The sequence below is a fragment of the Pectinophora gossypiella genome, chromosome 9 (genome assembly GCF_024362695.1).
Source record: "Pectinophora gossypiella chromosome 9, ilPecGoss1.1, whole genome shotgun sequence".
NCBI classification, from domain to species: Eukaryota; Metazoa; Arthropoda; class Insecta; order Lepidoptera; family Gelechiidae; genus Pectinophora; species Pectinophora gossypiella.
The window spans coordinates 127091-149510 of record NC_065412.1 but is presented as its reverse complement, the minus strand read 5'-3'; the positions used below and the strand labels follow the sequence as shown (position 1 = coordinate 149510).

General features: G+C 39.0%; 2 protein-coding genes across 5 annotated transcripts in view; one reads left to right on the top strand and one right to left on the bottom strand.

The window, feature by feature from the left end:
* Positions 1-6105, top strand: part of LOC126369335 (xaa-Pro aminopeptidase 1) — a 94027-nt gene extending 87922 nt beyond the window's left edge. For all 4 annotated transcript variants that reach the window (XM_050013670.1, XM_050013671.1, XM_050013674.1 and 1 more), the window contains exons 12-13: positions 196-350; positions 1094-6105. In XM_050013670.1, the coding sequence (XP_049869627.1) occupies positions 196-350; positions 1094-1306 (368 nt within the window). In that variant the 3' untranslated portion in view covers positions 1307-6105. The remainder of the gene's footprint in view (positions 1-195; positions 351-1093) is intronic.
* LOC126369340 (STAM-binding protein-like A) lies at positions 6099-22121 on the bottom strand. The gene is made up of 10 exons (XM_050013690.1): positions 21833-22121; positions 21188-21455; positions 20730-20852; positions 20069-20217; positions 19146-19305; positions 17856-17993; positions 16804-16916; positions 15092-15194; positions 14166-14224; positions 6099-13487 (listed from the first exon to the last, which is right to left on the bottom strand). The coding sequence occupies exons 1-10, from the start codon at positions 21955-21957 to the stop codon at positions 13472-13474; spliced, it is 1254 nt and encodes a 417-aa protein (XP_049869647.1). The 5' UTR covers positions 21958-22121; the 3' UTR covers positions 6099-13471.
* Positions 22122-22420: the final 299 nt, after the last annotated feature.

The window sequence follows — 22420 nt, the reverse complement described above, 5'->3', positions numbered from 1 at the left end:
CCGTTGGTCCCGATTACTACTTACTGATATAAGTGAGTAATTGTTACATGAGCCATGATAGAGGCCTTTGGCGGCTCAATAATAAGTCTGACACCAGGATTGCTGAGGTTGGTAATCCACTTCACAGACCACACGATAGAAGCCGAGATTAGGTCGATTGATTCTGTTCTGTCTGACAGTATATTTCCTTCTCAGAGCCGGCGTGGTACGAGCGCGCCAAGTTTGGGGTTCGGCTGGGCAATGTGTTGGAGGTGGTGCTACGCCCTGACGGCTACCTGGGCTTCACCGAGGCGACGCTGTTGCCCTTCGAGCCCAAACTTATTGACAAGAAACAGCTAACTGAGTATGAGGTAAGACAACCTTCAACCTGGGGTTAAAAAAGGCCACATTGAGATAGATAAAATACTTTATTGAGTACAATATTGACACAAAATACAGAGATAAGGACAACATGTACAGAAAAGCACAACAGGCATAAGCTAAGAAATACAAGCAAACAAACAAGCTATAAGCTACTTTCCAACTAAGTAGTCAAATCAGTTACTTTTTACTAAACGTCAAAACATAACATTACTTTACAATCTGTATGAAAAAGCACAATGTGACGTCATAGAAAAGCGTGATAATGTCCGACTTATTACTACATTTTTCTTGATTAAAATTCTTAAATAAGTTAACAACATACAAACATTACTAACAACAAAACAACAACAAGTAACATAAGTTAACAAGATGTTAGAAGACAAGAAAATGTTTTTCGACAGTTTTATATCTGTGTTTATTTAGTAATCAGAATTTCATAGGGTTCGAACCGACGCGTGGTGCTCCCCTTATGAGAAATAAGCCGGTGAACCACAATGACTTACTTACTTCTTCGTAGTAACTATTACCTCCTCTCTCTATTTAAGAGCTGCGTTCTTGTCGGTGGAGTAATCGCCATTCCTCTCTTCTTCCCGCCAAAACCTTCACCTCCCGATACGACACGACCTGCACCTTCTCTTTTATCTAAATACCACCACTACCACCGACTACCGACTATTACCTAATCTATATAAATAATATCCACCTTCTATATTCCATTTATCTCCCGCAGATGAAATGGATAAACGCATACAACGACCGTATACGGAAGATCGTGGGCCCAGAACTGCAGAGTCAAGGTCTACTGGACGTGTACTACTGGATGACCAACAAAACCGTGCACATCGAGCCAATGAAGATGAACAAACCAGCCAATCATGGCCACATCTCTGTAGTATCTTGGAGTTTGGTCGTTGGAGTTGTAGTTTTTAGCGTATTTGCTTAAATTACTTTAAGATTAAAGCCTCGAATCCAACTGGCAACAAATAGCGCGCAACACGTAATGCTCAACATGTACGGCAACGTTGCACAACAGCGCGCGACGTTGCCAGCTGAAGCGCAACAAGTTGCGTGGCTTGTTTTTTTTAGAGAGAACCGTTAGTTGAGCTTCAATTGTTGTCGAGTGGAGACATGATCCGCAACAACACTAGTTCTTCTGGCGACATGTTGGTGACGTCAGACGTGTAGTAGATGCGTAGATAGACAACGTTGTTAAACAAAAGTTCCGCGTAACATGTTGCGCGCCTAATGTTGCCAAGTGGATACGAGGCTTAAGGGTCAAACCATATCTGCCAGGGCGCTATCACCTCGACGATACTGCCTACAGGACGATTCGACGGTAAATGTAAGTTCTGAGTTCGCCAAGTCCAGCAAACTGACTCATGTGACTGGGCCAACCGTGTATAACAGATTGCCTAAATCAATCGTTGACGCGCCATCATTGAAATGCTTTAAAAGTAGGCTTAAATGCTGGCTACTCGAACACACTTTCTATAGCTTTGAAGAATTTTTTACTTTAAAATTTACCACTTAGTACTTAAGTAAGTACCATTATTGTTTTATTATATTTTCCATATGACATGTAATATAACTATTACGAAATAAATGAATATGGATATGAGTAACAAAAGACGATAGCAGTATAGGAAAGTGCGATGTGGTGCTGACAAATATGGTTTACCCTTTAGGATTCATATATACATAGATAAATTCACGCCCGTAATCTCTAATGGAGTGGGCAGAGCCACAAATAACTAAAGACAATTTGCAGCCGCTGTTGATAAGAAGTCCTGTTGATAAGAAGTCCTAAGACGGATATGGCAAACCTTATGGTGACAAGGGATCAGCCTATAACATATCAATTGTAAATGTAAGTACCCAATCTCACTGTCGGATTTTACGACATGCCCGGTAAGACAAGCAGCTGAACGTGTTCTATAAGTAATTCGTAACGACAAAGAAGAGAAGCATTTATCGTGAATAAGACAGTTATTTTAAAAATACATCAGGCAATCCAGCAATGTCCTCCCCGGTAATCAAACCTGGACCTCCTAGGTTGTGGGTCGAACATTCTAACCACTAGACCAAGGAGGATAGCCCGTTAGTTGCTATTGGTGCAAATAAGAAATTTATCTAGCAGGTACGATTCTGGCCAAGTATATAATATCATTTGCGTCAAATCTACAATAAAATACGTCAAAAAAGGAAACAGGTCCTTAATCTTATACATAAGATTTGATTTGCGAATGAATGCTAATATCTTGATTGTTACGAATTAGATTAATAAAAAGCAATCAGTCTAGTAAGTGTCTAGTCTACCTCCAATTTTAAATTATAAATTACCCACGGTATAAAAAAACAGGTATGCTCAAACGTGACAGCTAACATTTCAAGGTTAGCCCAGCTGACGTCATCCCACCCTGCGTTGCCATGTCGTGAAAAATAAATTACCCACGACCAATGTTTTTAATTTACTTTGCTAGTAAATTTGGAACTTTTAGTAAAAGATTTATTTTCAGTTTTAATGATTTTTATATATTTGAGAAGTAATTAAATACATTAGTTAGTAATTCACTCAATTTTCAATAATAAAACTTACGTCCTTGGAATGTTAGACATACATACATACATACATAAACTCACGCCCGTAATCCCTAATGGGGTGGGCAGAGCCACAAGTAATCAAAGACAACTTGCAGCCACTGTTGATACGATGTCGTAAGCTGGATATGATGAACCTTAATCTTCTTTCTTTTCCTTTTTTTGGAATGTTAGAGATACCAATTTAATGGTAACACTTACGTCATCAAAGGGCTAGCAATGGCGGCTTGTTATAGGATTGAGCATACCTATGGTAATACCTATAACAGTGACAAACATTTATATAAAACTTATTTAATCAAATGTAGCATGTAGATAGAGATGTAGAGATTTATAAGCAAATAATTTAAATAATACATATTACCCCCTAGTTATCTATTACTCGTTAAATGTTTTTTTATTATGCTATTTATATTTACTTAGCTAAGTATATTACAGTATCCAAAATGGTGGTTTGTTTCGTAGGAATTTAGAAAGCTTAAAATTAGGTGAAAGGATTAATTATTTAAGGAATTAAAGCATTCACTAATATAGCAATACTGTGCCTTGAAAGGTGGCTTATGAAAAAATACATTGACTACCTTCAGCAGGGTCTGCACGGCAACCATGCCGCGCGGCGCTAATTACGCCGAGGGTTTTGACCAATAGACGCAGCGAATGCTATCTACGTAGATAGACGTCGTATGGCTATTGGTCAAAGCCCTTGATATATTTCGAGCAGCGCCGGCGCGGTTGCTGTGCCGCGAGGGCTGGTGGTCTAAAAACGCCACATCAAAGCAATATTGCAATTTCACATTTGCGCATATAAAATTAAAGGCGCGAAGTCAACAAATGACAAATAGCAATATTGCTTTTTCATGTGAATTGATTCAATGTAGCCTTTTTAACCCACTTGGTCATTCTGAACTACTCAAACTGAATATTTAGCGACAATGAAATGTCTTTTTACCGGTGAGACTATTTCAGATGTTAGATACACAATCATTCTCATTTTATATCGAGTCATATACCTAATATAAACTAGAAGATAATCCATATAGAGTTGATATTACCTTTCACGTTTTCAAAACAGTAATAATTTTATTATAATATGTGTCTGGTAGCAGTAAAACTAACAGAAGCAGTAACTAGTAGCAGTAACTGTCATTACTATGCAGAGGCGGAGGACAGGAGTCCTAGTACGGCTTTGAAATTGACTACTTTGGGCGCCATCCCACTTGCGTCAGACAGAATACTGCGGAGCGGAAGGCAAGAGGGAAAACATTGCTCTATTTTGCCCTAAGAAGTAGCATGGAGAATGCTGCACTGACGAGTGGCTCTTAAATTAGTGATGATGATGAGCAGTAAAACTATCTGATAGATAGTCTATCTACAAGACAGATAAAAAAGAAATATTTAAAAAAATCAAGAAAGACGGTGAAAGGTAATATCAGCTCTATATTATGGACTATCATCAAGTATGGGTAAATATGCCACCGAATTCAAGGCCTATAGTCGAATAGTATATCTCCCAAAAGGGGAAGCTGCAAGTGGTTTATGTTGGTTCGCATTGTCTGTCTACAATTCTATCTCATACATAAACAGCCTCTATACGTCCCACTGCTGGGCATAGGGCTCTCCTCAATCTACCGGAGGGGGTATGGAGCATACTCCACCACGCTGCTCCACTGCGGGTTGGTGGAGACAATTCATTTCACCGATAAAAAACATCTATTCTCGAATTTTAACAAGACTTGCATTGATGTGCCTTTAAAAATAGATATAGAATAGAATACTCAGAACCTAAAAACTTTTTGTTTACAAAAGTTTCATAGAAAATGTTCTATGAAATTATATTATATTATTGTTAATTAAGCATAAGTAGCTATAATTATCAATAGCACCGAGTGCCTTATCAATCAGTAGTCTGTAAAAATGCTTCTATTATATCGTTAATCATATGATTATCCTTAATTATAATGCAAGTGTCTAATTTATCGTGTACATACATGTTATCATTTCCATCTTTATCTTTAGCGAAGATATTGGGTGGCATTTATTTATAACCGGCAAAAATCTCTATTGTTTTTTTCTTATTCCATACATAAACAAAATAAATATGATGGCCTTAAGGTCTATGTAACCAGGCCAAAAAAAACTAAAAAAAAAATATGAAAAAAGAACGCACCTTCTGTTTTTGAAAAATCGTTTGACAGCAATGTTGCTATGAATCTCTCGATTAGTTGATGGGAATGTTGCCATTTTTAAATGTTAAATATACCTACAACATGAGAGACTGTCCAGGCTACGTTCTCCAAAAAAAAAATATAGATGGCGCTATGCATATTTAACGTGATAATTACCTATTTTCTCATTGGGGTACATAATTATCCAAAAATATACGTAATGTAATGGTAGAGGCATATATAAAACTAATTGTTGCTTGATATTTGGATCACATATAACATAACATAACAAATACTTTATTGCACAAACAGGAAAAAACAAAATACAAAACAAAAGAGAAATAGAATTAGTACAATAGGCGGCCTTATTGCTAAGTAGCAATTTCTTCCAGGCAACCTTTAAGTATAGGAGATATTGAATATTAAGTAATAAAAAATATTAAGCGGGATAGTGCAGCAGGGGAATACTTGTGCATATAAAAATAAATACACTTTCGACTACATAAACTACATAATAATAATACACATAATTATAATTGTTATAATAAATAAATATCACTACTTAAACTACTACATATACTATGGAAGAAAAGGATATGTATAGAATTATGTTGCTACCATGTTGCTTCTCTTTATTTTGACCAGAATAATAAAGGGTGGAAGATGTGTTGTGCCCGGGTGTAATAACAAGGGTCATCATTTATACCCAAAAACAAAGATAAAAGACGCATATGTCTGTTATTCGTGAAATTAGAAGCCTAAACGAAGGCAACACTGAAGAGCGCCATGTTATTTTTTTGGTATGTAGCCTGTAAAATCCCTCATTCCAGTTCCGATTCAATATTTATCCGAAAATGTCACCTTATCTTTAATTAAGTAAATTATTTAAGTAAGTAGTTAATATAAAATTTCACATATCAAATTTTAATGTAACTACCCAATTTATTGTGTAAGGTAAATAAAAGCGGATAATAATTTGAATAGTTTTATTCACATTGGTCCATATTAGTAATGAATCACACATACATAAGACTCTGCTCTTATATCCTAAGCAATAAGGGTGACTATTGTTGATACATTTTCATAAGCAAGGTAAAATACATTTGTATGTAAATAGGTACCCGTGATGGGGGCGATGCGATCGCATTCACATTAAAATCTGTGTAACTGTTGCTGGTACAAAAAAAAAACATTTCATCTTGCAGTTTAAGGCTACAGTGAATAAGCATTTGCTAGGTGAAGGTGTTCTGTCTTCGGCCGCATCATGACTTACCATCAGCGGGCTTAGCACCGTAAGCGCGGGATTCTTTCTCGCCTCGACATGCGACTCTCACGCAGTACTGCACAGAAAGAGACAGACGATCTCTGTCGCGGAAAGAGTCGCGTGCTTACGGTGCTAAACCCGCAGGTGAGATTGTGGTCTGACGCAAATTTATAAAAAAAAAACGACTTTGGAAAGGGAGAGGTTTTTAATTAGATGCATATCGTCGTAAGAGCTCAAAAGTGGTGCACTTTTGAAAAATCACGTTCAGATGTGATTTATTTCACCGTAACTTTTATTCATTCAATTAATTTCAATCCGGGTAAAAATTAAGAGCACATTTTTTATGCAAATGTGATTTATCAAAAAGGCACTTATGAGCTCTTACGATAATACGCATGTATTCTAATTAAAAACCTTTAATAATAATAAATAAATAAAATAAGTTTATTTCTCACTCACAATTACAGTAAAAACTTAACTTAGTACTACTCACAGTGTACATGTTTATATTGTGAGAGAGACTGGTGTCCATACTAGACGGAATGCCTGTGTTACGGATCACCAGGCTCTCTTCCTCCCTATTTTCATTTCATAGTACATGGCAAGGCATTGTTATAGAAATAAGACTCTTTAAAATTATAGCTATAGGTGTGTGTGTGTGTGTGTTTTAGCCCTACGATGCGAATTGTCTTGGGATCGGGAGCTGCCATGACAGCAGCTTCCACTAACAACTACACTTCTGTGTGTGTGTGTGTGTGTGTGTGTGTGTGTGTGTGTGTGTGTGTGTGTGTGGGTGTGTCTGCCCTTACACAGTGTTATTATAAGTCTTTCCCTATCCAAAGCCGTTTTTTTTTTTTAAATTTGCGTCAGACCACAATCTCACCTGCGGGTTTAGCACCGTAAGCACGGGACTCTTTCCGCGACAGAGATCGTCTGTCTTTTTCTGTGCAGTACTGTGTGAGAGTCGCATGTCGAGGCGAGAAAGAGTCCCGCGCTTAGGGTGCTATCTCACCTGATGGCATGTGATGATGTGGTCTAAGATAGAACACCCTCACCTAGCAAATGCTTATTCACAGCAGCCTTGTAACTGCAACGTTGTTATGTTTCGGAAACATAGACTATAAATAAAAAAACCTACCCCTAAAAAACCCTGGTTTATTATTATATTTGATTAAGTTTTACACAAACTGACGTGTAAAATTTACTCGACAATCTCATTTGCACTAAACGGTACTTCTGTCATAAAGTAAAAAGTCAATTAATAAACAGATAACAAAAATAACCTTTTAAATTACATCCGCGTTAACAATAAAAAATAAATAATCAATGAACGTGTGTGTTAAAATATTTGACTGCCATGTAAAGTTCAATCAAATTATTTTTGATAATAGGATTCAATTCCACTTGGCTGTCAAATACACGCACCCGCACACGCACCCACGCACACCCACACACACGTTCACCGCTTGTCTATTTTGTATTAGTAAGGCGGTTAATCATTTCATTTTAACAGACAAATTCAAATATATTTTACTGTAGACAGTCACCCTTACAAATAAATTAAGTTATCATACGCAACTGGTCGCATAAATCAAATCAAATCAAATATACTTTATTGCACACAACATACAAAACAAATTAACACAGATGATGATAGATACAGTACAATCTGGCGGCCTTATTGCTAAGCAGCAATTTCTTCCAGGCAACCAGTGGATAGGAAACATTATTACAATTTGGTGCAATTTGGTTTTGGTGCATAAGTACATTTGGTCATATTCCTATGTACGTTCTGGTACCAAGGACTTGACGCCATCTGACGGGAGAAATTGTCTTCGCCTCCCCATCGATCAACCGCTAATATTAGTTGCAATAGGTTACTTGACAACCGAGGGAAATAAGATACTTTTTACGAAACGTCAAAACGAAAGTATTCTTTGGAGTTTGTATGGAAATACTGTATTGTAACGTCATCAATAAAAGCGGTCAACCGTCGTACTCGTTGGTACTTCATTCATAAATAAAACTCGAAAATAAGTCTAAAAGTAAAATCAAATTGATTTTTGATCATCTTAGACTGGCTTCTATTTTTAGATGAGTGTGCAAAATAGCACAACTTTTTATAGAATTTTACCTCTTTGATAGTTTTTTATTCCTTTATTGTCTTTGTATTTTTGATGATGATTTTGTTCTTTTTCTCTCTTGGCGAGAACGGGACGGTTACTTTTTTCATTGTATAACCTAAACAATTAATATTATTATGAAGTGGTTCTTTGTGGTTAATGATCGCATTAAGTTAGTCGGAACACATTCGCGACAGTGTTATTATATTGGAATATTCAAGAAAACAAAGTTTACCTATCTATTTTCACTTCGTGCCAACAAGCCGCTTCATAACTCGAAAGTTTTGAGTTAATTCGTTGGGGGTTCGGAGTACGAATCTGCTCCAAGAGTGAGGGCTTAGGTTTCATCATTCATTGTCATCCCCTTTCATCATTTCATCATCATCAAGAAAAAATACATAAGACATGGCTGTATGGGCATAGTTCCCTTTGCCTTGCTCTTCGGGGAAAAACCAAAACAAAAAAAATTCTTTTGTCTTCTATATTGCTGTTTGCACGAGAAGACAAAAGACGAAGTCATTATCAAAAATAAAAATACAATAAAGGACTAAAAACAATATCAAAGAGGTAAAATTCTATAAAAAGTTGTGCTATCTTGCACAATTAGCATTTTATAATAAATCTTTTACACAGTCAAATACTCTATTGCGTCTGATAACTTAATAAAACCCCACAAACATTGATATACACTCAAGTAAACAATGGCACAAATATACAATCACACGATAATCTGTGTAAAGCAAAGCTTGTGCTGTTGAGTCAACAAAAATAAACTTAAGACTTTTAGTCAATTTAACAACTCATAACCTTCATTTCATATTATAGTTTTAATACAATATTCCGTCGCCTTGTAGTAAAAACAGCGTAAGCGACGTTCTGAAAGATCACATTTGGATATTATTTTCTTTAACAAAACCTCGCAATAGACACGCTATTTTCAATCCAGTTAAAAAATGGGAAAAAAAATGTTTATTACTCTCTCATCAACACGATAGTTGGTAATTAACAATAAAACAAGATTAAGATACAGTTGTTGGTGAGAGACACTGGGATCTGTGAGCAGCGTTAGCTTGTAGTACAGAACTCCAGGCTCCCCCCTCGGATGATTAGTGTCAAATATAGTGACAAATTGAAATTAATTGAAAGAAATCGAGTATTTGTTGAAGAAAAACAGGCGCTTACGTGGTTTTCCTATCACTATAAGGCGTCGAATTCTTGGTGCACAGAGCTAGGAAGCGGTCCAAGGCCTGGCGCGGGGTTTTGTATGCAACCGCAAAAAAAATCTTTGCCGCGACTTATTGTCATTGGAGCCGTGGTAGCCTAGTTGGTAGAAAGGTTGCCTCTCACTTTGAGGCCGCAGGTTCGAATCCAGCACGGGCCTAAACCAATGATCGTCAAAGTTTTCGAATTCATGTTTGGATCATAAATGATTATCACGTACTCAGCGGTGAAGGAAAACATCGCGAGGAAACCCACATTCCCGAGAAATGCATTTTCGGCGGTATGGGACCTAACCTGTATTGGGCTGGTTTTCTCTTCACCGGTTGGAAGGTCAGACAGGCAGTCGTTTCTGTAAAAAACCGGACCTGTCAAATATTCAGGTTAGGTAAGCGGACCCTGTCAAAAACAGGATAATGCTAGCTAGGGAGATGATGTTTGACGTGACTCTTACGCGGTACTAAGATTTAAGATAATAGGCCTGAGGATGCTCAGTTGGCGTCGCGAGCTAACTGGCCGCCTCTATGGCTAGAGTAATCAGGTCGTCAGGATCGTATATTACGTCCTTCAGACGCTCCGATATTTATCGGTACCGTCTCTAGGGATGTATTCGGAAACAATAATTACCGCAAACAAAATCCCATGCCGCCCGCTTGGCCCACCCCCGGCTCTGTGTGTAAGTAAAAAAACATAAACACTAACAAATAAATAATTTAGTCACTTATTTTATGAAAACATCTAAGGAAGCTTTACTCGTAGACTTAAAAATATATTTCTGGTTACAAAAAAAACATGAATACATTTATATTTTTAACCAGCCTCCGTGGCTGATGTCTACACTGTCTTACATATGCGGGCATGTTGAAATCTTTTTTCGAATAACGACGTGAATAAATAATTTATATAGAAAATATAATATAGATATTCGTTTTTAAAATAAAATAGATTCGATTCTATTTATTTCTCGACCGTTTTCAAACGAATACAAATCATTTAAATAGTCATTTTTAATCCGTTACAAATAATATTTTTTATTGTTACTTTTCAATAATTTAATTATAATTAATTCTCTTTATAATTAGTAAGTAACTTTGATCGACAATCCGATTTGTTCAAACCAGTGTTTAATTTTAGAAACAACTATTTTTAAACGCGTCATTGTTGTAAATATTTTTCTTTAAAAAGCCAATGACAACAAAATTCAATTTTGAATCATAGAAGAAATTATTTTTTGTTTTTTCTGTTTCCACGACAGTTTCTTATCATTTAAAGTTGCTCTTTCTAATTCTTATATTAAAACAATCGAATACTTTGATCAACGAATTGACGACAACAAGAATGTGTAAGACGACTTAATAACACAGGAAATACAACTCACTATTCTTAATTAGTACAATGACTTTGGAATACGTTTGAAATGCGCTTCTGAGTACTATGACTATAGCGTTTAAAGCGAGCATCGCCAACACACCTTAATAAATAAAAGTATTTATTTGATCTTTATCAACCTACTGTAGGCACCTTTTTTCATGAATAATGCACAAGTCATCACATACCGTGAATTATACACACAAACTCACACGAACGTACGAACGTCTTACATGGTGCGCAAAGCCGCAAGTGGTCAGAAGAGATGTTGCATACCGTGAATTATATACACAAACTCACACTCGTACGCCTTACATGGTGCGCAGAGCCGCAAGAGATGTTGCAGCCACTTTTAATGCACACTACTAGAGGATGATCAGCGACAGGCGACTAACAGCTAAGCTACACTCCTTAGTACATCGGTGAAAAGTCGCCAGTATGTCGGTATTCTACAGACTGCAATTCGGGGAGTGTGCCCGCGATCTACACGAGCTCATTCCACCATCCCCCTTTTATCTTCGGACTTCCAGACGTACGGTCGGGTTCCATCACTATTTGGATATCCCAACTATGTATTCGCACAAAGCGCTTCGCATCGTCCTTCATTATGCGCACTGCTAGGGAGTGGAATTCTTTGCCGTCTTTTGTATTTCCGAAGGCATATAACCCGGGTGCTTTCAAGGTAAGAATGAACAGGCACCTTCTGGGTGAGCGAACTCCATGTTAGGCCTCGTCAAGGCCTTCGGGCAAGTCTGGGGCCAAGAGAAAACCCATAAAAGGTAAAAAAAAAATGCTAGGATGATTCCCATCATTCTATATCTTTGTCACACGCTCTCTTGAGTAATACGCATTATAAATACGATATTATAGTATTATTCATCTTTTGTGAGTGGCACAAAGCCGTTGCGGCGCACATTATGCACGTGCATGCTACAAACGCACGTACTTAAGCACGCATAAGCGCACGCACGCAAGCACGCATAAACGCACGCACGCACGCTAATTATTACATGCATATTATATCTCTTCCTTATGCATACCAAACGGAAAGACTTATTCAAATTCACATGTGATGCAAAATATTATTGTAATATGACTCTTCATTCAAGAAAATAGGTTCCTATAGCAGGCTATATTAACCCTACACATTAATAAGCGTCAGTCTTCTGGCCGTGCCTCTAATATCACACACATGTTTGTTATAAATACACACATATATCATTTTGGATATGTCATATCATACCGCAAAGTTTAAAAGATATTTATTAGTAAGGGTTGAACCATATCTGTCAACACCTCATAGCACTTTCCTATGCTTCTATCATTTTCTGTTACTCAGAACCGTAATTTGCTAGAGCGAGAGAGAGCGACCGCACGCTATCGCCTCGTCGTTTCTGACAGATGTGGTTCAATCTAGGGAATGCAATCCCGATTTTGCGAGATCCCGATCTCGCGAGATCTCGTTTAATTTTTCGGGATCAATCCCGAAGCATTAATATGACGAGATCCCATTCGAGATTGACGGGATTGGGCGAATCTCCTTGAGTTATACTTTTTGTTTTGATTATGCTGATTTCCAAAGAAAAGTTAATTATTTAGTTAGTTATATTGAAGAATAAAGGTTTTTTGTTTTCTTTCAAAAATATTTTGTTTTAATACCTCATTATTGATTTTCAGCCATCCTTACTTTACATTTTTTATGAACTAGACGAGATCCCGAAAATTTTGAGATCTCGAGGGATTGATATTTCCAATCCCGCGGGATCTCGAGTCGGGATTGCATTCCCTAGTCAACCCGATTGCACGCAGTGATAGAATTGTTCATAACATCAAATGTATTTCTTAAGCCACGCCTGGTTTTAAGGCTTTAACCAGTATAATTATTCATGTTATCATATTGCACGTATTATAGGCGAAACTCTGGTTGTTTTGACCTTAACCGATATTATTATGCTTAGGGTTGATATTTACGAAAGCGGAGCGGAGATAAGCGAATATGTCTGTCTGTACGCGTCTCCTCTCTTCTCCGCTTTGGTGGAACCCTACCCTTTCCCTGCGGAGCAGAGACAGAAATAACGCGCCCGTTCAGCTGCTTAATATTCCGGGCAAGTCGTAAAAACCGACTGAAGTATTATAATTAGATCGGTTAATGCCAAAACGTTTGCTAAGGTATAGAGCGTGCGCAGAACCTCAGTAACAGTTCTCATTGAATTAAAAACATAAGCATTTTAGCTTTTTCTATCTACATAACCATATTTCTCGACAGCAATATTTAGGACAATAAAAGTAATTAATACGATTATCGAAAACGAAATTTTTGACATCGAATGCAATTTGTAACTAGTTATAAACTGATAAATAATGGGTGCAGGTTATGCTTTAGCCCCACTGTAACAGAAAGAAAAATACCAATAGCCATATGCTGTTTGATGATAAAAGCAAAGTCAAATTTCCCATCAAAAAACTTTTCTTAAGTCATGAAAAAAAAAACTTTATTTGATATTATGTGGGACCAAAATTAACTCCAAAGCTGCTCCAAAATACAACCTAATACTTGTTATTTACTGAAGCTACAAACTGGGTGGTTATTTTATAATTAACATGTATCGTAATCTCTTTCCTACAGCTGAATATTGGCCAAAATTTTAAAAAGTGGATTTCCACCAAAGCGGAGAGGAGATAAGCGGAAACCTGCAGGGATCGACTAATCACAAGAGAGAGTGACAGGGCTATTCAAGAGAGAGTGACAGGGTATTCTCTAACGTTCTTTTGTCTCTTGATTCCTCACATCTCCTCTCGTCTCCACTTTAATAGAAACCTTCCCTATTTGCCTGGCCAAGAATAAAGCTATCCGTAGCATAATCTACACTGGATTAAAGTATTTATCCTTCAGCAAACCAGTTTAGATTAACGATTTAAAATTAGACAAAAAACACTAACATTTTGGAAAATAACGCGTTTTCTATGTCCTTGTGTGAATAAATGCGTTCTTATAAACCTCATTCGACTTGCATCATACTTATAGATCATTCTAGAACATTCGAGACAGAATGGAAGCTCGCTCACCTTCGCAGATCTACCATTTCTATTGGCGCCGACTCTTCTATCCGTATGTGATTCACGTTCTGGGAATTGAGAAATAAAAGTGTAATTAGTTTAATCGGGCAATTCGCAGTGGGCAAAAATGGAGTACATCATAACATACCCTATTACAGCTGTTGGCGTCAGATCTGGCAACCCCCGTTGCCTAGATATTGTTGATTATACGGCGCATAGCAACGGGGGTATACAGTAAGGTTTATTACATTATTATAATTTTGTGATCTTTTACTCTTTATTGTACGTTAATACTGAGTTGGTCATCTTTGATTTCGCTCGCTAATAACATTGATTAAGGGTTGAACTACCTAAATTTGGCCGCACCTCCCAGCATAGCACTTCCTTATGTTTCTATCCCATTTTGTCACTCAAAACCGTCATTTTGCTAGAGTGAGATAAAGAGCGCGTCCACACGCGGCGGATACGAACCGCGATCGAAAAATTGCGAGTCGGCACGCGGTCGCTAGCTGATGGTACTAACAGTTACTGCTGCCATCTATCAGGTAAAGTAAGAAAAGGGTGGAGGGGGTGGGGGGAAGTGTGGTATCATCATCATCAGCCCATTAATGTCTCCACTGCAGGGGCACGGGCCTTCCCTATGGATGGATACGAGTAGGGAGAACGGGCCTTAAACCATCACGCGGGCCCAGTGCGGATTGATGGTTGTTAACGACTGCTAATGCAGCCGGGACCAACGGCTTAACGTGCCTTCCGAAGCACGGAGGAGCTCGTAGTGAAAACTTTTTTTTTGTGGTCACCCATCCTATGACCGGCCTTTGCGAAAGTTGCTTAACTTCAACAATCGCAGACCGAGCGCGTTTACCGCTGCGCCACCGAGCTCCTCAGGGGGAAGTGTGGTATAGTGGTTAATAAATAATAAATAAAGTAGTTACATAGAAGAGCGGCGGGTCGGTGGGATGTGGGTGGAAGCCGGTCTGCCGGCAGTTGGCGATGAACTGCATGCCGTGGTCCGGCGTCAGCGCGAAGTACCCTGTCCTGGAATCACAATGTGCGCATTAAACTAGGCAAACCGCTGTGTAGTCATTTTGCGATCAAGTAAATTTGCGATGAGGTCAATAGGTAAAATTATATACGAGTCATTTTGAAAGAAAAAGAAAGAAAGAAAGTATTTATCATTCATTAGAACACGCCACAGTAACAATACAAAAACCTCAAAGAAGAAAACAGAAATGAAACTATAACTTTACGACATAGTCTTTAATGAAGTAAGTCATGCGTCGCTGATGTCGCTAACTGAGGCATCTGAAATTTTTCGCGAATCTGATTTGCACCTTTTGCTATTTGCTAGACACATTTTTTTTAAGCAAAATGTTACAGATAAGCGTATTATAAGGTAAGCGGACCCCGTGAAAAACGGGATAATGATGTTGATATAAAAATGAATTGATTTTCGTTACTCTCGCTAAAACTCGGGAAAGTCTGGAAATGTTTGTCGTAGGAAGGTTTAAAAAAAAGAACAAGGCTCAAGGTTCTTGAAGGTTTACGGTGAGAAAATGTGGAAAAGGATGATACGAAGTTTACTGGGCAATTTCAGTGTTAGATAGAATAGAACCGATCGGTCGAATCTCGACTAATACATCACTATGCTAATGAGCGTCACAGCACTGGCTTTTGCACTTTGGCAGATTTAACTCTTACCGCGCATTGAAGCTGTTGTAAAACTTTATCAACGTTTTGTTTAATATTACTCAGACTTCTTGTGTAGAAAACTCGAAATAAGTACTATGCGATCATCCGGAAGCGGAGCGCCTCACTGCTAGAGCGGTTTCGTAGCAACACTAACGGTATCCTGAGCGCATTGTCTGAGAGGTGGGACTCGCCGATGCTGGAGAGATGGATAAGACTGCATGCCAGCTCATCACCTTTCTTGCAATGAAAATGTTATCATTGGTGACAGTTCGGGCAACCACCGAACTAATTTTGGTTTGGTTTGACAGGACTAAAATTGGCTCTATCCCTTTCTTGCACTTATTGTAAGTGCAGGACGGCACTCATTTGGGAGCTGTCGAACTGAATTTGGGTTGGGTTTGTGTGCGCCCGAATGGGCACCAATGTATTTTATTTTATTTTATTTCGTGTAATTTCATTTTTATTAATAATATTAATTTTATTTGATTTTATATATAATTTAATTTTAATTTATCTAATCTAATCTGATGTACTTATACTTATAATTATGGATATTAATCTGAAATAAATAATTTGAATTTGAATTTGAATAGGCTAATTTCCAACTAGTCAAATCAGTTACTTTTTACTAAACGTCAATACACTATGGAATTTGTATGAAAAAGCACACTGTGACGTCATAGAAAAATGTGACAAAATGTCGGACTTAATTATTAAGTTTTTCTTGATTAAAATTTATATTCAAAAATATCTTCATTCAGTAGGTAACATAGTTACACTTTGAATCGTCAATTTTTACATACTGAACGTCTCATCCGCCTAAAACTACTGTAGCTTCTCACAACCTGTATAGCCGGGGAAAAGAAGCTGGAAGAAAAACCTCGGCACAGGGCCCTAGACGTTCTTTAAAAAATGAAAAAATGGGCCATCTAGTTAGAAGACATTTGGAACTTACTCATTGAACTTGGGCGCGCACACTATGGCGATGGCTTCAGGCATCATGAGCTGATAGGAACACTGCGTGTGGAGGTCCACCGACGACAGGAACGCCGTCTGCGTCGGGTGCGTCTGTGGGTAGCAGCCATGTTACAAACACAATCATATTGGGGTAGACAGAGGTCAGAGTCATCATCCATCAGCCCTAAACCATCACGCGGGCCCAGTGCGGATTGATGATTATTAACGACTGCTAATTCAGCCGGGACCAACGGCTTAACGTGCCTTCCGAAGCACGGAGGAGCTGGAGATGAATTTCAGATGAGTTTTTCAGGCTCTTTGCGAGTCGATGGCGATCGATACTAAATTTTTGGAATCAACCAAGACTGGTTCACCCTGGCCGCAAACTAACTTCACCGGGTTAGATTGCGGCCACATAATACTCATACCGGGTGGCTGTAAACAAAATTTTTAAAAGATTTAAATAGGTAATTTATCGACAGTAAACTAATCGAAAAAAAAAATGTATTTTGAGGGCCTGAGGGGTGCCACTGTGAGGTCTCGCACCACCTAAATATTTTGTTAGGGCTGCCACTGATCAGGTGGTTCAAGCCTGCAATGTCCTTGACCAAACAAAGGACAGTTTCACAAAGGGATTTGGACAATCTCCCCGTCGGGAATCGACCCCGACCACAGAGCCTGTGCCTATTTTTATTTTTTTGACGTGACTTATTGTAGATTTGCCGCAGATCGCATCAACTACTTGGCCGGACAAATGGGGAGCGCTGAAGGCTCTCACCCGGTACAACTTTTAAGGCAACAGGCCTGAGGGTGCCCTGTTGGGCGCGAACCTCGGCTCAGGGCGAAGAATTTGGGTCGATAGCGATAAGCGCTGATATAGGAAAGTGCCTATATAGTATTGTGGAGAATTACATAGGCGATCGGCTGATCATCTATCACCACGGTTCTTAACGGCCTCAGACCTCGGTGGTTCATTAAAGTAACAGTTACAATAAATAATAGTTATTACTGTTACATAACGCGTTCGAATATTGGTGTGTATGTACATACGTGTATCCAGCCGAGCGTGATGAGGTTGTGCTGGTCCTGGTAGTGGAAGATATCCTCCTCGTTGTTGGTGCTGCACGAGTCCGCGGTGCCCGTCTGCTTGGGCACTATCACGTGGGTTATCTTCAGTTGGTCTCGCTCCTGAAACATCACAAAAGCTTTAGGGCTTTTTTTTAATTATTGTTAAATTGGTAAGTACAATTTTATTTCTTACAATTTTAACCCGCCAAACCGTTACGTTTGACGGCGAGATGCGCTTATCTAATAAACATATTTCTTCTCACCTAAATAAATAATAAAATAGAAAAACCATAACAGTCAAGGTAACTTAAAATATATAAAGTCCAAGAAACCCATCGCTCAGCTTAGATGCTATTCTACATAGTTCGAACATAACCCAAGAAGAACGTTAGGTACTAAATTCGAGAAGTTCTCCGCTCAGAAGTGCGTCCCGTAGCCTTAGGCTGATGAGGGTCTTCCTAGGCTACATTATCATCGTCTCCCTAGCATTATCCGTCTTTCACAGGGTCCGCTTAACCTAAACATTTCACAGGCCCAGTTTTTTACAGAAGCGACTGCCTGTCTGACCTTCCAACCCGCGAAGGGAAACCGCAAAGGTAGAGCGCTTTCCTCTCACTTTGACGTCGCAGGTTCGAATCCAGCACAGGCGTAAACCAATGATTGTCGAATTTGTTTTCGAATTCATGTTTGGATCATAAATGATTATCACGTGCTCAGCGGTGAAGGAAAACATCGTGAGGAAACCCACATTCCCGAGAAATGTATTTCAGAGATATGTGACCTAACCTGTATTGGGCTGGTTTTCCCTTCTCGGGTTGGAAGGCCAGACAGGCAGTCGCTTTTGTAAAAAAACCGAACCTGTCAAGTCTTCTGGTTAGGTAAGCGGACCCTTGTGAATAACGGGATAATAATGCTAGGGGACGATGATTTTTGTGATAGAAAATTCCACTTGATATTAACTCGGAAATATGAGCTCCTACAAGAAGAAGAAATATGAGCTGAATAATCCCACTCGGTATTCTGTACGGTGTCAATTATACTTTATATTGTTCAGGACATAAAATACAGAAATAAAGACAACAGATAGAAACAACAGGTACAGTTTAGTTTTCATTTCTTGAATGATCTAGATAAATAGCTAATGCTTTGTTTACAGCGGCGCGCGGAAAATTCAAACATACGGCGATCTATATGAGCGTTCACAAAGAAGCGTTCTCACGGGACAGCGCTTGGGAGACAAAGAACAATGTGTATGTAAAGCTGTGTACCCACCAGCACGCCAGCCAGGATGCCGCACAGCTCGAGGTTCCGCGCCGTGTGTCCCCGCGCCAGCAGCAGGAAGCGCGGCAGCAGCGCCGCCGGCACCAGGACGGGCCGCAGGCGCCGCTCCCACAGCCCGCCGCCCACGCCGTCCACGCCGCCCGCCGGCTCGCTGCGGGCACGTGGCTTGTTTACTAACTCGTCACGTAATATCAACAGCCTATCGAGTCTGGGTTTGCTGCCGAGACGAAGCGGCAGTCACACTCTTATGCGATTTTCTTCAAGAAAATCTCTATTTCTTACTATTTACTAATTTTAATCCAGTTAGAAATTGAAACCACAAAGTTACGTACGTACTTGTAGGAGGTGTAGGTGACATCGTAACGAATACTGAGGAGGATGATTCGTTTATTATTCTGAGGTACCTACAAAAAATGTCATGAATTTTGCGACGGATTCCACTTGATATTAACTCAGAATCATTGTATGAATCATCCCCCTCAATATTCGTTACGATGTCACTAACACGCTGTTATAGGTGATGCTGTATTCGTTTCGGAATTTTGGGTCGATACCATTTACTTTTAAGATTTTCTGTCGACACGAAAAGAAGAAGATAGGTAATGTTGAAGAGCTCGGTGGCACAGCTGTTAGCGCGCTCGGTCTGCGATTGTTGAAGTAAAGCAACTTTCGCAAAGGCCGGTCATTGGATGGGTGACCACAAAAAAAAAGTTTTCATCACGAGCTCCCCGTGCTTCGGAAGGCACGTTAAGCCGTTGGTCCCGGCTGCATTAGCAGTCGTTAATAACCATCAATCCGCACTGGGCCCGCGTGATGGTTTAAGGCCCGATCTCCCTATCCATCCATAGGGAAGGCCCGTGCCCCAGCAGTGGGGACGTTAATGGGCTGATGATGATGAGGTAATGTTGACGTACTGGTGCGGGCGCGGCGGGATGGTGGGCGGGATGAGCGGCGGCGCGGGCTGGTAGGCGGCGGGCGGGGCGCGCGGGGGCTCCGCCGCGAAGTCGTCCGGGTACAGCACGCCGTCCACGGCCGGCGCCGGCGGGGACACGGCCCACTCCTCCTGGGGGGCAACAGTGGCACACGTCTGTGTTTACATTGAAAATTGATTATTTTTTTGTTATTATATATTGTATTTTATTTTAAAGTTCAGCTGATAATCAGCACTCTGTTGTCCCTGGGTCTTCAGAATTTTATGCTGAGCTGGAGGGTTACAACGCCACATACTTCGTACTTATTCATGAAGTAAATTACCAACCTCTTCAACCCTGGTGTCAGAATTTTTATTGAGCCACCAAAGGCCCCTGACATGGCTTATGTGACGATTACTCACATTACATTACATTAGTAAGTAGTAACCGGGACCAACGGCGTAAGGTACCTTCCGAAGCACAGATGATCTTACTTTCGGACACTCATGTGATCTCGCCTGTAATGTCCTAACCAAACTAGGGATCACAAAGTGATTGCATATCAGAGACAAAAAATAACTGGCTAAATAGCCAAAAGTTAACGTTAGAATTATGAGTACATAGTTACAACACATAGTACCGTTCTAGTTATCATTGTACATACCGTTCGTAACAAATGTGGTGTTGTGCCATCTCTCTTATTCTCATCAGCCTGCAACCTCTGTGCCAGCTTAGCATCTTCCCTCTCTTGTTTCCGCCTCTCTTCTTCTTCCAAATGACGCTTCTCCTGAAAGAGAAAACAACAACTTTATGGTAATAAAGAATTTGGCTAAGAATTTGTGTTTCTTTTTTTTTTCTTGGTTTAAACTACAATCCTCTAGACTATAAGCAGTTTCGTTGAGTGGATAGATGACGTGTCAGGAGCCACAACCAGTGTCACAGCCTCCCACTTTATACGACATGGCTTCTCTTCAGTCGTTTCACCACATTTGCGAGGTCTATAAGCTCTGATGCGAGGGGATTCGGATGATCGGCTAGTCGATCTAGATGTTTCTTTTGGTAATTTTTGATCTCTTCAGCGACGGTTTGTGTTTCTGGAACAATTTTATTTATAGAACTTACAGCATTCTCTTTGTAAGTTTGATGTTCTTTAGCGTACTGTTCTAATAACTTCTGTTTTAGTTTCTCAGCTTTGGGCATAACCTCCTTCAGTTTCGCCTGGTTCACCGCTTTCACCTGCGCTGGAACATTCCCATATTCTGGATGTTTCCGGATCTTCTCAACGAAAAGAGTCATAAACTTCATATAGAGAATGTATGCATTTTCGAGACTGCCCTCTGCCAAATACACATTTGCCATACGGACCATCTCTAACCCTGATCGGAAATATCTGTAAAAGGAATAACAAATTATAGTATGGTATTAATATTTGTAGTTAAATTAAATATTATTTGATTCAAGTTCAATCATAGGTGCAAAACAAAAATAGATTTCATAAAGGATATTAACAAAAGTTTTTATTTGTTGTTTTTTTGTTATCAAGATAAGAAAAAGAATGATAACAGTCATTTTACAAGGCATATATTTTACTATTTATTGCCTAGGTGTGTCTGTTATATTATATAACAACAACATATTAATTATTATGTTCTTGAATTTATTATGGAAGTTCTAATTAGAAAAAAACAACTAAATAAAAAATCATGAGTCACCAATCTGATGCAAGGACACAAAATTTAGACTGCCAAGTTAAATATTTGGACTTACCTTCGTGGTGGTACGTTGGGGTCAACTTCCACCATTGCTCCATAGTTGGCAAGCTGCTTCACCCTGGCTGCAGGCTCTAAAGCAGCCAAATCTGCATTCCGCAGACGTTTTTCTTCGATTTGCATTGCGGTTCCCCAAAATTTTACTTCGACAATTCTATAAACTGTCTTACACACTACTGGGGAATTTACACTGAAATCTCACTAAATGAGTACTCATATGATTAGGTACAAATAATAATTAAAACGTGAAAATTACAACATTTTACTGGCGACAAACATTAAAACCGCAAAATGTCAAACATAAATGTCAAAGTCAAAATCAAACAATACAAAAATGTCAGCTGCTGATGACCGCCTGTCCTGTGAGTGCAAGCCCGGTATTTTTTTACGAATTTACTAAAATAAACTATTTAAAACAAAATAAGAAATAATAAATTAAATATAAGGTCGTAAGTTACAGAGTAAATTTTCATCATAAGTTTATATGGCTGTATAATACAAAGATTTTGCCTTGAAGTTGAAAATAAAAAGTTATTTTTTTTTTAGTTTGAATAGAATACTGACTGGCTAGCAACAAAAATAATGG